Source organism: Castor canadensis, chromosome 4 (assembly GCF_047511655.1).
Source record: "Castor canadensis chromosome 4, mCasCan1.hap1v2, whole genome shotgun sequence".
Lineage (NCBI taxonomy): Eukaryota > Metazoa > Chordata > Mammalia > Rodentia > Castoridae > Castor > Castor canadensis.
Window position 1 is genome coordinate 91,772,458 of NC_133389.1, and position 15,314 is coordinate 91,787,771.

A 15,314-nucleotide genomic window follows, 5' to 3' on the forward strand; every position below is an offset into this window, starting at 1 on the left:
ATTTTCAGTGTAGCTGTTTAAATTGAAACAAGTAAAACAAGATGATTTGGTTTTAGTGCAGTAATCCTGAAACTATCCTGTGTCCTCTTGTCTGTTCCCTGGTGTTGTCAGGCAGGCTGAAATTTATTAATGTCAGACACCATTTACTGTCTTTTTGGTTAACAGACTACAAAGCCTTTCAGTTTTGAGCAATTGAGATTTTCTTAGGTTGGAAGGGCTAGCTGTTTAAGTGCAGCTAACTCTTTGCTTTAGAGTTTGTGCTCTTTTAAGTGTCTTCATTTTGGATATTGCTGGTATTTAAGGATACAATATTTTTTCCTAAAGTCTTAGGCTCACCTAACTTTATAGTGTAGTTAATAATTTCCTTAAAAATAAGGAACTAAAGATACTAAAGTTGGCAATTAGTAATCCCACTGAGTACTAAGTATTAAGAATATTCTCCCTGAGTTGAGAATTTCATTCAGTTTTCTACCTGGTCAAGCAGCTGGTGCTGCTTTCACAAGGCTGAGTAATTGACAGATGCTGCCAGTGGGGATGTGAAGGTTGGGACCCTGACCACATGGTACAGTACATTTGAGGGAGTGAAAAGCACCAGCCTCACAAAAAGCAGAGCCATGTTTCTAGTTACTTGTATGACAGTGCCATTTAGATCTCACAGGATTTATTTTCAAGCCTAAAAGTACATAAACCTGTCCCCCCATTCCCCTGCCCCCCCCCACCGTGTGTGTGTGTGTGTGTGTGTGTGTGTGTGTGTGTGTGACTGGAGTTTGAAGTCAGGGCTTTGCAGACTCTACTGCTTGAGCCACACTTTCAGTCCATTTTTCTCTGTTTATTTTGGAAATGGGGTCTGGAAAACTATTTGCTCCAGCTGATCTCAAACTCTGATCCTCCTGATCTCAGTCTCCCAAGTAGCTAGGTTTATAGGTGTGAGCCACCAGCACTCAGCACCCAAGGATTATATTTCTAAGTAAGTGGTACCCTTCTATATTCAGTTTGATAAACAATAAGTGTGGAAGTCATCTTTGACTCTTTAACTCTTCAAGTTCATCCTGCTCTCCATTATTCATGATATTTTCAGTCACACAGTCCTTTTCTCTGCACGTGTAATTTCTTCTGCTTGGTTAACTCTTCTGGTGCTTGACAAGCCTCAGATCTTTCATTCTTTAGGTCTGTTTTTATTTATTTGTGGTACTGGGACTTGACCTCAGGGCCTATACCTTGAGCCACTCCACCAGGCCTTTTTTCATGATGGGTTTTTTCAAGATAGGGTCTCGAGAACTATTTGTCCAGCTGGCTTTTGAACTGTGATCCTCCTGATGATCTCTGCCTCTTGAGTAGCTAGGATTACAGGTGTGAGCCACTGGCACCTGCTCAGGTATTACTTTAGATGTCACTTCTGAAGGCTTCCCTGACCATTATGAAGAACATAATTCTCTTGTTAGTTTCTCTCATAGCTTTTTTTTTCTTGCATAACACTACATAAGTATTTATAGTTTTCTGTTTAAATTTTTGTACCATTAGATTTTAAGTTCCATTGAGAGCATACAATGTTTCATTTTTTATTTAGTATATAGGGCAATGCCTAGAACAAAAGAACTGTGAAATAAAATAATAAATGAATGAAAGAAGGAATGGAAAAAATTCTTTACTCTTCACAGCCTTTTTTTGCAATACTGGGGCTTTGAACTTGGGACCTTCACCTTGAGCCACTCCACCAGCTCTATTTTTTGTGAAGGGTTTTTCAAGATAGGGTCTCACAGAACTGTTTGCCCAGGCTGGCTTCTTCGAACTGCAATTCTTTTGATCTCTGCCTCCTGAGTAGCTAAGATTACAGGTATGAGCCACTGGCATTAGCCTATGGCACCCAGTTGTTCACAGCCATCCTAAGAAGTATTTGACAGGGTGCCAGTGGCTCACACCTGTAATCCTATCTACTCATGAGGCAGAGATTAGGAGAATCACAGTTCGAAGCAGTCTGGGCAAATAGTTCAAGAGAGTCTACCTTAAAAAAGCTATCACCAAAAAAAAGGTTGGTGGAGTGGCTCAAGGTGTAGGCCTTGAGTTCCAACTGTAGTACTGCAAAAAAACAAAACAAAACAAAACAAAACAGTATTTGTAGTAAGACTGTTCCTGTACATCTGTTTTCTAGGTTGATAGTTGAGTTAGTTGAGTCATTTTCTTGGAATTTTATTGTTTCCCCTCACCTTGTGGTCTTTGCAGAAACATTGAGAATATCCTCACTAGCAAATGATAATTTTCCCTGATTCCCGCTCCCCTCCCCCCAAAAACATGGCTTTGATCCCAGGGTCTTGCACTCAACCACTTGACCCCACTCCCAAGTCCTTTTTGCTTTTAGTTACTTTTCTTTTCTTTTTTCTTTTTTTTTTTTTTGAGTTTTGAGAATACTTTGTTAATTGCTTTTAGTTATTTTTCAAATAGGGTCTTGTGTTTGTGTCTGGATTAGCCTTGACCATGTTGCTCCTATTTATAATTTCTGTGTAAGCTAGAATGACAAGTGTCATTCCATTCTATCCAGCTTTTTATTGATTGAAATGGGGGTCTTGGAAACATTTTGCCTGGGCTGGCCTTGAACCATGATCTTCCCAACCCCAGCTTCCTAAATAGTTTGGATTACAAGTGTGAGCTACCCTTTGACAATTTTCCCTTATTTTTTGTCTCATCATCTGGAGTGTGATAAAGGGGTGTTCTTTTTGGTCTTGATTTGTGTGGATACATTCTAGTTCCTGTTCACTTTTCCATATCCACATTTCTCAAAACACCTATTCCCTATATTCCTGGGTCTTATCTCACCCAAAACATATTCAGATGTACAGCATTATAATGAAGTATTGTAGGCATACCAGGGAACTTACTGTAGTAGACATTTAGCTACTGAATCCACCGAATACTGAGTGCCTGTTATATGCTAGGTACTTACTGTGTTTTTTTTGTTGTAAGGATTTGAGGGGGTTTTTTTTGTTTGTTTGTTTTGTGTTTTGTTTTTGCAGTACTGGGGTTTGAACTCAGGGCTTACACCTTGAGCCACTCCACCAGTCCTTTTTTTGGTGATAGGTTTTTTTCAAGATAGGGTCTCACAAATTGTTTTCCTGGGCTGGCTTCAAACTGTAATTCTTCTGATCTCTGTCTTCTGAGTAGCTAGGATTATAGCAGGAGCCACCAGTGTCTGGATGGGATTTGAGTTTTGTGATAATATGGAAATCATTCCTAGATTCCTTGAGTGCAAGCCCCAGTATGAAAGAAGGAAAGAAAAAAAAAAAAAGAAAAAAGAAACAGAAAGGAAAACAATCCTGTCCTCTTAAAACTGACTTTATTGCTGGGGGGAGAGGCACAATGAACATTAAACATGATTAAAAACACATAGAATATTTGAGATAATATGAATATTGGGAATGTGTGAAGAGTATAATTTAAAGGTGGGTGATTAGGGAAGGCTTTACTGAGAAGGTGATTTAAGGAAGTTGAGAGTTAGCCATGTAGATATTTGGGAGGAGAATATTCCAAGCAGAGGAAACAACTGTGTAGAACAAAGACCTTAAAACTGAAGTGTCTTTGGTATTTGAGGAATAGAATTTCTTTGGTATTTGAGGAATAACAAGAAAGTAAAAGGAAATGAGTTGAGAAGGGACTGGAGGCCTGATGTGTAGTGCCTTATAGTCCCTTATGAAGACTTTGGCTTTAACTTTGAAAAAAAATGGGGAGCTGTTGTAGGATTTTAAGGAGAGAGTTGATGTGATCTTTTAAAAGAAAGTTTTTGTGTTAAGAATAGACCCAGCAGGGAGATGCAGTTAGGTGAGTGTTAGAGTCATTTAGGTGAGATGATGTAGCAGGGGAAATGGTAAGAAGTAGTCACATACTTTTTTTTGTGGTACTGAAGTTTGAATTTAGGCCCTCATGCTTGCTAAGCACGCGCTCTACCACCTGAGCCAAACCAAGTTTTATTCGTTATGTATTTTGGAAATAGAGTCAACTGAAGTCAAAGATAAAATATGCCCCCCCCCCTCCCCGCTTGCTATGTTGGTGGAACCCAAGGCTTTGTGCATGCTAAGTAAGCACTCTACCACTGAGCTACATCTCCACTCCTGGAAAGATCAGTATTTGTGGGATTATGCTTTATTTGAAGTTTCCATTTTTCAGGGGAAAGAATTTGCAATTAACAAATCATGGCCTTTTGTTTTAAGAATCCCTAAAATGTTTTACAGGTGATGATGAGCAGTCTATACAGATGGCTGCAAGTTGGGAAGATGAGAAAGTGGCAGAAGCATCTTCAAACAGTTTTGTTGCTATTAAAATTGATACAAAAAGGTTTGCTTATATTTTAATATCTCATTACTTTTTATTTTATAATCAAACTCTTTGGTTGTGATTTATGGTGATACTCTTGGGCTATAGGTGTTAATGTTGTTAGATATCTAAGGCATATTGGAAATTTAAATTGATTGCATTATCAGATTCATATTTATCTTGCTGAAAAAATTTCAAGCTTTTCTAGTCTACCAAGTAGCCATATAACGTATCAGGAATGCAAAAATAATTGTGATCTCCAGTTTCCAAGAACTTCAAAGTAATTATAAACTGTACATTGACTACCTTTACAAGTGAGTCATATTTACTCAACCCTTTTTGGACCCTTTTTAGGGGAATAGAGCTACTTAATTCAAAAAGAATATTGTAGATATATCTCTCTTAGTAACTATCTACAGATCTGTTTTCTCTATCCTCTCTGCCTTTTAAATTTTTTGTTTTGGCAGTACTGAAGTTTGAACTCAGGGCCTCATGCTTGCCAGGCAGGCCCTTTACCACTTGAGCCACTCCACCAGCTAAACATGTTGAAATAACTGAATACTCTGAATAGTGTGTAATGAATCACATGTCCTTATCTACATGCTCTAATAATTAACAGCTCATAGTCTTGTTTCATATATCCCCACCCTATTCATCCCATATTATTTAGAAACAAATTAGTCATCACACCACTTAATCTATAAATTTTTTAGCATAACTGTAATGCTTAAAAAAATTTATCTTTTAATATCATTAAATAACCAGCAGTATTCAAATTTTTAGTTGTCTTACAGTTTTACTAATTAACTTCTTGCAGGTTTTTATGTGGGGGAGGGTCAGATGATATCAAGGTCCACACATTGTCTATTTCAAGTCTCTTAGTCTGTAGGCTTATCCTTTATATTGCTGTCTCCATCTCTCTCAATATATTTATTTACATATTTTATGTGGGACTGGGGTTTGCACTTGTGAGGCACGTGTACTTTCTGTACATTCTATAGTTTTTAACCTGGATTTTTTTTATTGTAGCCCTGTATTAATTTGTTTTTCTGTCTTCTGTTGTCATAAATTAATAGATGGAGTCAAGTTTGACTTCCCCCACTCCTCAAAATCACCTCACAGTGGGTGGCATATCATCCATCAGAACATTATAATATCTTGTTATCTCTGTGGTATTACCAGGCATTAGTGAACACTGAGTAGAAACATTAATGCATTAGCAGCTTCAGAGTGTGATATTCTTGTCCATTTGATATAATATCAAAATGAACAATATGTTTGAAAATCACTGTCAAAGAATGTTCAGAAATATACCTGTTAAGCTTATAAAATTTTTACTTAAAAATTTTCCCTTTAACAAATTTCACAAAGCAAACCATAGTATAGCCTGCCTCACCACAAGTTACTGAGCTATATAGTTATTAAGCTGTAATAGGTTTTTTTTTTTGTTTTTCGGAGGTGCTAGGGATTGCATTCAAGGCCTTGCACATGTGAGGTGCTAGGTAAGTGCTCCAGTCACCATTGAGCTATAACCCAGTCCAGTAGTAGTTTTTCTTTTCTTTTTTTCCTAGTACTGGGGTTTGAACTCAGGGTCCATTACTCCTAATCCCTTTGAGCCATGTCCCTTGCCTGTTTTTAATTTAGTTATTTTTCCAGTAGGGTCTCAAGTCTTTTCATCTGGATTGTGATCCTTCTGTATTGCTGGGAGGTGCACTGCCATACCCGGCTTATTGATTGAGCTGGGAGGTCTTGCTAACTTTTTATCCAGGCTGGCCTTGAATCAGGATCCTCCTGATCTCTGCCTCCAGAGTAGCTGGGATTAAGGAGTAAGCCCCCACACCCAGCCTTGTTTTTTTTGTTGTTGTTTTTTTAAGACATGGTCATAATATCTAGCCCTGGCTGGACTCAAATTCATAATCCTCCTGTCGCAACCTCCTGATTGTTGGGATTACAAGGATGCACCATCACATCTACCTCAGGTTTTGTTTTTTTTTGTTTTTTTTTTGAAACAGAGTCTCACTGTGTAGCCCAGGCTAACCTGGAACTTGCTATGTAGCGCAGACTGACCTGAAACTACCAATTCTCCTGCTTCAGCCTCGCAAGTGCTAGGAGTTACAGGCCTGTATTACCACACTTGACTCTGGCTCAGTTTTTTTTTTTTTTTCTTTTAAAGCAGAGGTCTGTCAATTTAAATAGATAAAATGTTATTCAGAAGCACCTTTTAGAGCTGGCAATAGAGGGAAGGATATAAGGATTAATAGGGAATTTGGAAGACTTGAGAATTTCAGAATTCTTGAGATTATATACAGATTTATCTATCTAGTGTTTTTAACTTCCATTTTTCATTTTTAAAATATTAATTTGTTTTTTTTTTTTTTGAGATAGAGTCTTGCCATGTGTACCTCAGGTTGGACTTGAATGACAATGTTACTGGTTCAGCCTCCCCAAGTGGTAGGATTATAGGTTTGTGTCACCATACCTAACATTTTTTTTAAAACAAAATTTTTTTTTCTTTTTTTGTTGGAACTGGAGTTTGGACTTCGGGCTTCATGCTTCCAAAGCAAGTGCTATACCACTTGAGCCACATCTCCAGTCCATTTTACTCTGGTTATTTTGGAGATGGGGGTCTTGTAAACTATTTGTACGTGCTGACCTTGAACCATGATACTCCCAATGTCAGCCTCTCAAGTAGCTAGGGTTACAGGTATGAGCCATTGAAACCTGGCACAAATTTCTATCAGTGGATGCAGGAATACATATGTAAAATGATTGCTCATGTTTGTTTCATTGTGGACTGCCTTCCGATAGCATCTAGTATGTCTTTAAATTATAAATTGTGAAGAGCAAGTTTTATTTGTCATATTATAACTAAGCTACCTGCTGTTTTGGAGACATTTTAGTGTGTGTATAGTGTGTATTTAAAGAGAGCATTTCTTGAAAATAGAGGAAATCAACTAACATTTATAGTAGTTATTTCTAAGATGATAGGATTCTTGGTAACTATTTTTCTTTATATTTCCTTTTTTTTTAAATTATGTTTTATATTTAGAAAAATTAAATTCTAATTGTTATAAGTATTAATTTGATTCTTAGAATTTATTCATCTGCATTAACTAACATCTCTTATTGATGTTATATATCTTTCTGTAATCTGCCTTACTTTTTTTGTTTTGTAGTAGGGGATTAAACCCAGGACTTGGCAGGCTGAGAAAGCGTTCTACTCAGCTTCATTCCTAGCTTGCTCTCCTATCCCTGACCACCTAGTTCTCTTCCCTAGAGGCAACTAAATCAAAAAAATATATTTATTTTTCCTTCCAGTTTTGTAGAAATTGTAGCATTTGACATGCTTTCTGTGCCTTTTCCTTTTTATCATTTGTATAATTGATTAGGTTTTTTGGCTATTTTAAATTTTTTGGAATTGTTTTCATTACAGATTATTACATTATCACATGTACAAGTAAGTCATAATCATGTCTTCTTATTACAGGTTAAGATTTTGTCTTTAGGTAATACTTAATTGAGAAGCAGTAGATAGATACTAACTACATTTTTAGTCACCAGATCTAGCCACCAGTTTGTGGGTTGTAAGAGCACATGGTTCTTTAATATGAAATTTATAAAACAACAATTTAAAAAAAGTCTTACAAAATAAGGTTTACATTTTTCACCTTCCAAATGATGGCTGTGACAGGAACTAATAATTTCAGAAAAATACTTGTGATTGGTACAGTAAACAGCTAAGTGTTTGAAAAACAGTTGTATTAATCCAGTGATGTTTCTGTTTGATTTTTTTTTTTTTTTTTACAGTGAGGCCTGCCTACAATTTTCACAAATCTGTATCCTTTCAATGAAGAATTTGTTTTACACATGCATACACATACACACTACATTTTTACCTTTATTTTGATAACTCATAAAATTATTATTTTGGAAATCTTACCTTCTTGTTTGTGGAAGCTTCATATTATAAAGTGTTTTGAGGGAATAATTATAATTAATAAGTTTTTCTTAGTGTGATTGATGAAAAGCAATGTGGAACAGTTTGGTTGAAATGTAAGAAGTAGCTGATGAGCAGTTAGTTGGTAGCAGGATGGATATAAAAGAAAGTTATATTAGTTGCATGCATTATGGGTGTAAGATGGTAGCTGAAGTTTATAAACAGGTTATATTGTGAAATTCATAAAGAGAATTTGTTTTGCTTTATCAACTAAAGCAAAAAGCAATAAAGATTGCTTTATAAAACTAATCTTTTATTTCACATGAATTGTTAAACTTAATTAAACTGTACAGATCCTGTAGTGTGTGTTCCATCCAGTTTCTTTATTGGAGACAGTGGAATCCCTTTGGAAGTAATAGCAGGAAGTATTTCTGCAGATGAACTTGTGACGAGAATTCACAAAGTCCAACAGGTGAGAAGGACCAGAACTGTTCTTTACAAATTAAAGGAAAATGATATATCAGAAATTTGACATTGAAATGTTTTTGGAGCCCTCTTGTTTATTCAGGAACCTGCTTATACCATTAAGCTTACTTTCTTTTTTTTTTCTTGGACAGGGTCTGACCATAATATAGCCCAGACTGGCCTCAAACATACTCTGTAGCGGCCCTCAAGTTTGCTATCCTCCCTCAGTCTTTGTGTGCTGAGATTATAGTCATGTTCCATCATGCCTAGCTTATACCATTAAACTTTAAAAAAAATTTTTTTTGGTGGTATTGGGGCTTGAACTCGGGGCCTTCACCTTGAGCCGCTCTACCAACGCTATTTTTGTAAAGGGTTTTTCGAAATAGGGTCTCATGAACTATTTCCCCAGGCTGGCTTTGAACCACAATCATCCTGATCTCTGCCTCCTGAGTAGCTAGGATTACAAGTGTGAGCCACTGGCACCTAGCTACCATCAAACTTAAAAAGCAGTAAATACCACTTTTTTTTTTTTTTTTGGCAGTTCTAGGGATCGAACTCAGGGCCTTGTCATATCAGACAAGCGCTCTACCACTGAGCTACATCCCCAAACCCAGTAAATACTATCTTCCTGGATTTTCTTTGTTTTGTTTGTTTGAGACAGGGTCTCACTATGTTGCTGAGGCTGGCCCCAATTCTTGGACTCAAATGATCCTCTTGTCTCGAGTATCTGGGACTATAGGTGCACATTAGCACCCCTGACTATCTGGATTGGTTTTTGTTTTTTTGTTTTGGTGGGTCTGGGGTTTGAACACAGGGCTTCATGCTTGCAAAGCAGGCACTCTGCCACTTGAGCCATACCTGCAGTCCATTTTGCTCTGGTTATTTTGGAGATGGGGTCTCATGAACCACTAGACTCCCAATCTCAGCCTGCCAAGTAACTAGGATTACAGGTGTGAGCCAGTGGCTCCCACCTTGTTTTATTTTGTTTTTGTTTTTGTGGTACTGAGGGTTTGAACTTGTGAACTTGGGGCCTCACACTTGCTAGACAGGTGCTGTACCACTTGAGCCACTCCACCAGCCCCTTTTTGTATTGGGTATTAATCAGGTATTTTCGAGTCAGGATCTCAAACTATTTGCCTGGACTGTCTTCAAACTGCCATCTCTTGATCTCTGCCTCCTGAGTACCTAGGATTACAGGGGTAAACCACCAGTGCCTGGCTTGTTTTGTTTTTCCCAGACAGGATTTAAGGGTTTGACACTGGTAGGAATTCAAGATACTCCTGCCTCAGCCTTCCAAGTCCTAGGATTACAGGGGCCTGGATTGGTTTTGAAAATAGCATTATGAAGTAAAAAAAAAGAAAAGAAAATAGTATTATGAAGATAAGATGCCTATATATTAAGTATCACTTGAGTGACTACTTATTCTCTTTTACTCCCTATGTCAGCAACATAATGGGAGAGAGTTGCTGTCACATTAAGGCCCTAACTATACATTGCTTAATAATATTTCAAGGACTTTACATTCAGTTTCTCATTTCTGTTCACTTTGTGCAAATGGAATAAAGCTTGAAAATTTTCTCTTTGAATTCTAATGTGAAGAGAAATCATTGATCTGCTTTTAAAGAATCTTTGTATGCTGTTGACAGCTTGCAGTTGAATTCCATAATGTCATTATGTCATGTTTAGAATTAAACTTCTGACAATTTAGTACTTCTGCTCCGAAAGCTATATACATTGACTTAACTCACATTTTGGTCTCATCTGCCATGGTAAGATGGCACAATTCATATAATATAATATAAAAAAATTATATTATTGTTGTACTTAGGGAACATTGTGACATTTACAAAAGTTCTTACAAGATAGCATCTATCATATCCATCGTTCTCCCCCACCCCCCAATTCCTGAAATAGTTTCAGTATGTCTCATTTTTCCATTTTCATGCATGAGTACATAATACTTTCACTACATTCACCCTCCAACACCCTTTCCTTATATCCTTCCCCTTCCCACTGTTACTAATCTCCAGACAGGACCTGTTTTATCTTCCTGTTCTCTGTTTTTGAAAAAAGGCATTTTTGTTTGTTTAAGATACCTATACAGAAAGCTTCATTGTGACATTTCCTGAATTAGTTCATCCCCTCTATTTTTCTTTTTTTACCTTAGTCCCCTTGTTATGGTGATTTCAACAGGTTTAAATATTTTTATATTCATTCTTGTATAGAAAGTCATCAACCATATTCACCATCTTAACTTGCTTCTTTTATTCTCCCTCTCCTGTTAGTGACCTCCCATTAGTGTGACCTGTTTTTCATAATATTGCTTGTGTCTTATCTCCCACAAATGAGAGAAAACATGTGGCCTTTGTCTTTCTGAACCTGGCTCACTTCACTTAACATGATGTTCTCCAGTTGCATCCATTTACCTTCAAACAATATGGTTTCATTCTTCCTTGTTATTGAAAATATGCATCTATCCCAACTTACATTACTTCGGATATCCCTAGGAGTGATATTGTTGGATCATACGGCAGTTCTATTTTTAGTTTTTTTGAGGAGCCTCCATACCGTTTTCCATAGTGGTTGTACTAACTTATATTCCTACCAATAATGTGTTAGGGTTCCTTTCCCCCACGTTCTTGCCAACATTTGCCAACATTTGTTGTTGTTTGTGTTCTTGGTGACAGCCATTCTAACCAGGTGTAAGGTGGAATCGTAATGTGATTTTGATTTGCGTTTCCTTTGTGGCCAGGGATGTTGATTGTTTCTTCATGTGTTTTTTGACCAGGCAAGATTCTTTTTTATGGTACTGGGGATCAAACCCAGAGCCTTATGCATGATAGGCAAACACTCAGCCACCTAGCTACATCCCCAGTCCAGGATGGCAACATTCTTAATATTAAATTGTAGTCCGTTTTCTCCCTAGATGCATGCATTAAAAGGTGAAACATCAGTGGCAAACAGCAGCCAGTCAGAAAGTTCACTGTCTCTTCCACCTGCTTCATTTGAACGTAACAACACTTCCGAAAACTCTCAGTCCAGAAATACAGAGCTTTGTGAGTCTCCACCTATTTCTTCTGATACAAAGTCAGATACTGCAACAGGTAATATTTTTTGTTTTTGCTTTTGTTTTTTGAGACAGAGTCTGTGTAGCCCAGGCTGGCCTTGAACTTGCAATCCTTTTGCCTCTGCCTCCTGGGATTACAGGTGTGTATACTACTGCATCCAGCTGCAGCAGGTAACATTTTTCTTTTTTTTTTGTGATACTGGGGTTTGAACTCTGAGCCTTACACTTTCTAGGTAGGTGGTCTACCACTTGAGCCTTGTCCCCAGCCCCTTTTGCTTTAGTTCTTTTTTAAACTGGGTCTCATGTTTACTTTATGATTTGGGTGCATTTGCATTTCCTGTGTACCTGGGATGACACATGCATACCACCGCACCCATCTTTTATTGGTTGAGATGGGGGTCTCATGAACTTTTTACCTGGGTTGGCCACAAACCTCCATCCTGTGAATTTCTGCCTTCCGTGTAGCTAAGGTTACAGGTGTAAGCTACTGCATCTGGCTGTGATACGTAATTTTTAACCTTAATATTGTACCTCTTGGGGCACAATAAAAGTATTCTTTTTATTTATTTTAAAGGACATGGGTTGACACTTTCAAAATTAAAGAGTTGGAAATGTAGCTTAATACTAATTTCCTAACCTGACCAAGGCATTGGGTTTGATCCCTAGCACAATTACGGTCGCTTAACTTAGAATTTAAGTTAAAAATTTAGAGTGGTTTTAATTATATATGTATTATTTAGTGGCAGAAGAAGATACGGTCAGTGAATTTATCCTTTACTCCCAGGTAGTCTGTGGTCCACAGCAGATGATTTCTTCTACTGTCATACATAGTTCAAGGAATGTCATTATGAGACTTACTAGTTCTATAACTCTCTCCCAGCCTAGAGGATTTTGAAAGGTCAAATGAACTAATGTGATTGCTAAACACATTTAAGAGAATAATTTTTTAAAATTTTTTTATGGTACTGGGGTTTAAACTCAAGGCCTCGCTTGCTAGGCAGGCATACTCTACCTCTTAAGCTACACCCTAATATATTTTCCTATTAGAATTAAAAGATAATTATGAAACAGAGTTTGTAGAGATATGATGTGTAATTCCTAAATCGTTGGTTAGAAAATGCAAAAGAGAAGGGTTTTTTTTTTTTTGCTAGTATTATTATTGTGTCTCTATTTTTTCAATGCTGGTGATTAAACCTAGGACTTCATGCATGCTAGGTGAGCTTTCTAGCACTGAGCTACAATATCAAACCTCAAAAGAGAAATTTTATGTTGTTTGCTTAGAATCGCAATAAGAATTTGTTAAAAACTTTGTATTAGGCAATATAACATTAGGTGCATCAAGAAGTTGAGTATTAGTATTCTAACAGATAACTTCACTGTAGCGGATGATAATCAGACCTTTACGAGATGGAGTTACACTCTAATAAATCCATTGTAAGTTGAGACGGTCTTAAGTAAAAAATGTTTTTAGAGCCAGATGTGGCATGGTGTGCATGACTGTACTCCCAGCATTCGGGGAGGTTAAGGCAGGAGGATTTTGAGTTTAGAGGACAGCTGGGCTATATATCAAGACCTTGTTCTGCCCCCCCCCCAAATATATTTAATACACTTAGCCTACTGAACACCATACTTTAGCAACACAGTACACTATAAAGTATCAGTGGTTTACCCTTGTCATCATGTGGCCAGCTAGGAGCTATGACTCAATTACTAGATCATTTCTTACTGCTCTATTCTTAATAAACATATATAATGTTTAAGAAACAAGATTATGTTGGGTGCCTGTGGCTCACTCCTATAATCCTAGCTACTCAGGAGGCAGAGGTTAGGAGGATTGTGGTTCGAAGCCAGCCTGGGCAAATAGTTTATGAGACCCAATCTCGAAAAAACCCATACAAAAAAGGGCTGGTGGAGTGGCTCAGCGTGTAGGCCCTGAGTTCAAACCCTAGCACTGCAAAAATAATAAAAACAAGATTAACAGATCATTTAGCTTTTACCAAGAATATGTATGCCTTTTAAAAATTACACTAAATGCAGTATTCTTATTTCTTTTTACTTAATAATTAAGGAGGAGAAAATTCAGGCCATGATACTCCTTCTCAGGAGCCTGGTGGATACTCAAATCAGAGACCTGCAGAGGACCTCACCGTCAGAGTGGAAAGGTTTGCTCTTATTTTTGCAAGTAGCACTCACTTTCTTCTTCTTCTGTTTTTTAAAATTGTTCCCAGCTCACTAATTTGGATGAAAGCTAAAATTACCCAAATGAAGTTTGAGAATTCTTGGTGGACATTCTTGATCTGACCAGCTTAGTTGTATTTATAACTACTGTATTCTAGAAGTAAAGCTTTTCCGTATCTCTGAAGCTGTCAGTTAACTTTTAAGTCTGATCATGTCATTCTGAGAATCCCTTCTTTACTGGTATTTTGGTACATGTGTGCTTCTATCTGTCATTTCTGCTTTTATATCTCTGTGTTACAAGGATAAAAGGTTCAGATGGGCAAGAACTTGAGCTAATTTTACAACTGTTGAGCTGGGGTTCTGCATAAGTGAGTGTCTACTAAATGTCTTTTTTGTTGTTGTTATGCTAGGACTTGAACTCAGGGCCTTCACTTTAGGTCATTCCACCAGCCCTGTTTTTATGAAGGGTTTTTTGAGATAGGGTCTCTTGAACTATTTTCCCAGGCTGGCTTTGAACCACAATCCTCCTCATCTCTGCCTCCTGAGTAGCTAGGAATATAGGCACCTGGCATCTAAATGTCATTTTTTTAAATTAGCTGAACTAATAATTGGGTATTTTTTGATTCTTTGTAGCTTTCAGTTTAGTATTTATTTAGGTTTTTTTGGTGGGACTGGGGTTTGAACTCAGGCCTTCATGTTTATGCCTCACTATTTTGCTCTGGTTACTTGGGAGATGGGGGGAGGGGGGTCTCTGGGCTGGCCTTGAACTTCAGTCTTCCCAATCTCAGCCTCCCAAACTAGCTGAGATTATAGGCATGAACCACTAGTGTCCAGCAATAAAGACATTTTCAAATACTAGTTATGTGCTGTTCTGACACCCAAGTATAAATTCAAACAGTAAGATTATCTAATATGTAATCTATATTCAGATTTCCCCAACTGTCACAATAACATTCTTTACAAATTTTACCCTGATTTAGATCCAGTCAAGGATCTATTTAATTTAGTCTTACGGAACTCAAAACATTTCCCTTGTGTTCTGTTTGCATTTTTCATGAATTGGACATTTTTTTTTGAGTGTAGGCTAGTTGTTTCTAGAATGTCCCTTGATCCAGTTCCTTTTCCATTATTACTAGATTCTGGTTAAGTTTTCATAAGAACATTACCTAGCTAATGTTTTGTCCTTACCATTACTCATATCAGGAAGCAATTAATATCACATGTATGCATTATTGGTCATGTTAAGTTTAGTTATTTGGTTAGGACAGTGTCTATCATCATTGTAAAAGTACCTTTTTCCCTTTCTAATAAAGTGTGATTCTTTGAAACAGTGAATATCCTGGTTTTCAAAAACTTTCACTCAAT

At 37.2% G+C, this 15,314-nt stretch overlaps 1 protein-coding gene across 2 annotated transcripts in view; it reads left to right on the top strand.

Moving 5' to 3' along the window:
• Ubxn4 (UBX domain protein 4) overlaps nucleotides 1-15,314 on the top strand; it is a 38,788-nt gene that overhangs the window by 3,905 nt on the left and 19,569 nt on the right. For both annotated transcript variants that reach the window (XM_020156686.2, XM_074070648.1), the window contains 5 exons: nucleotides 4,221-4,323; nucleotides 8,110-8,138; nucleotides 8,593-8,711; nucleotides 11,631-11,808; nucleotides 13,840-13,933. In XM_020156686.2, the coding sequence (XP_020012275.2) occupies nucleotides 4,221-4,323; nucleotides 8,110-8,138; nucleotides 8,593-8,711; nucleotides 11,631-11,808; nucleotides 13,840-13,933 (523 nt within the window). The remainder of the gene's footprint in view (nucleotides 1-4,220; nucleotides 4,324-8,109; nucleotides 8,139-8,592; nucleotides 8,712-11,630; nucleotides 11,809-13,839; nucleotides 13,934-15,314) is intronic.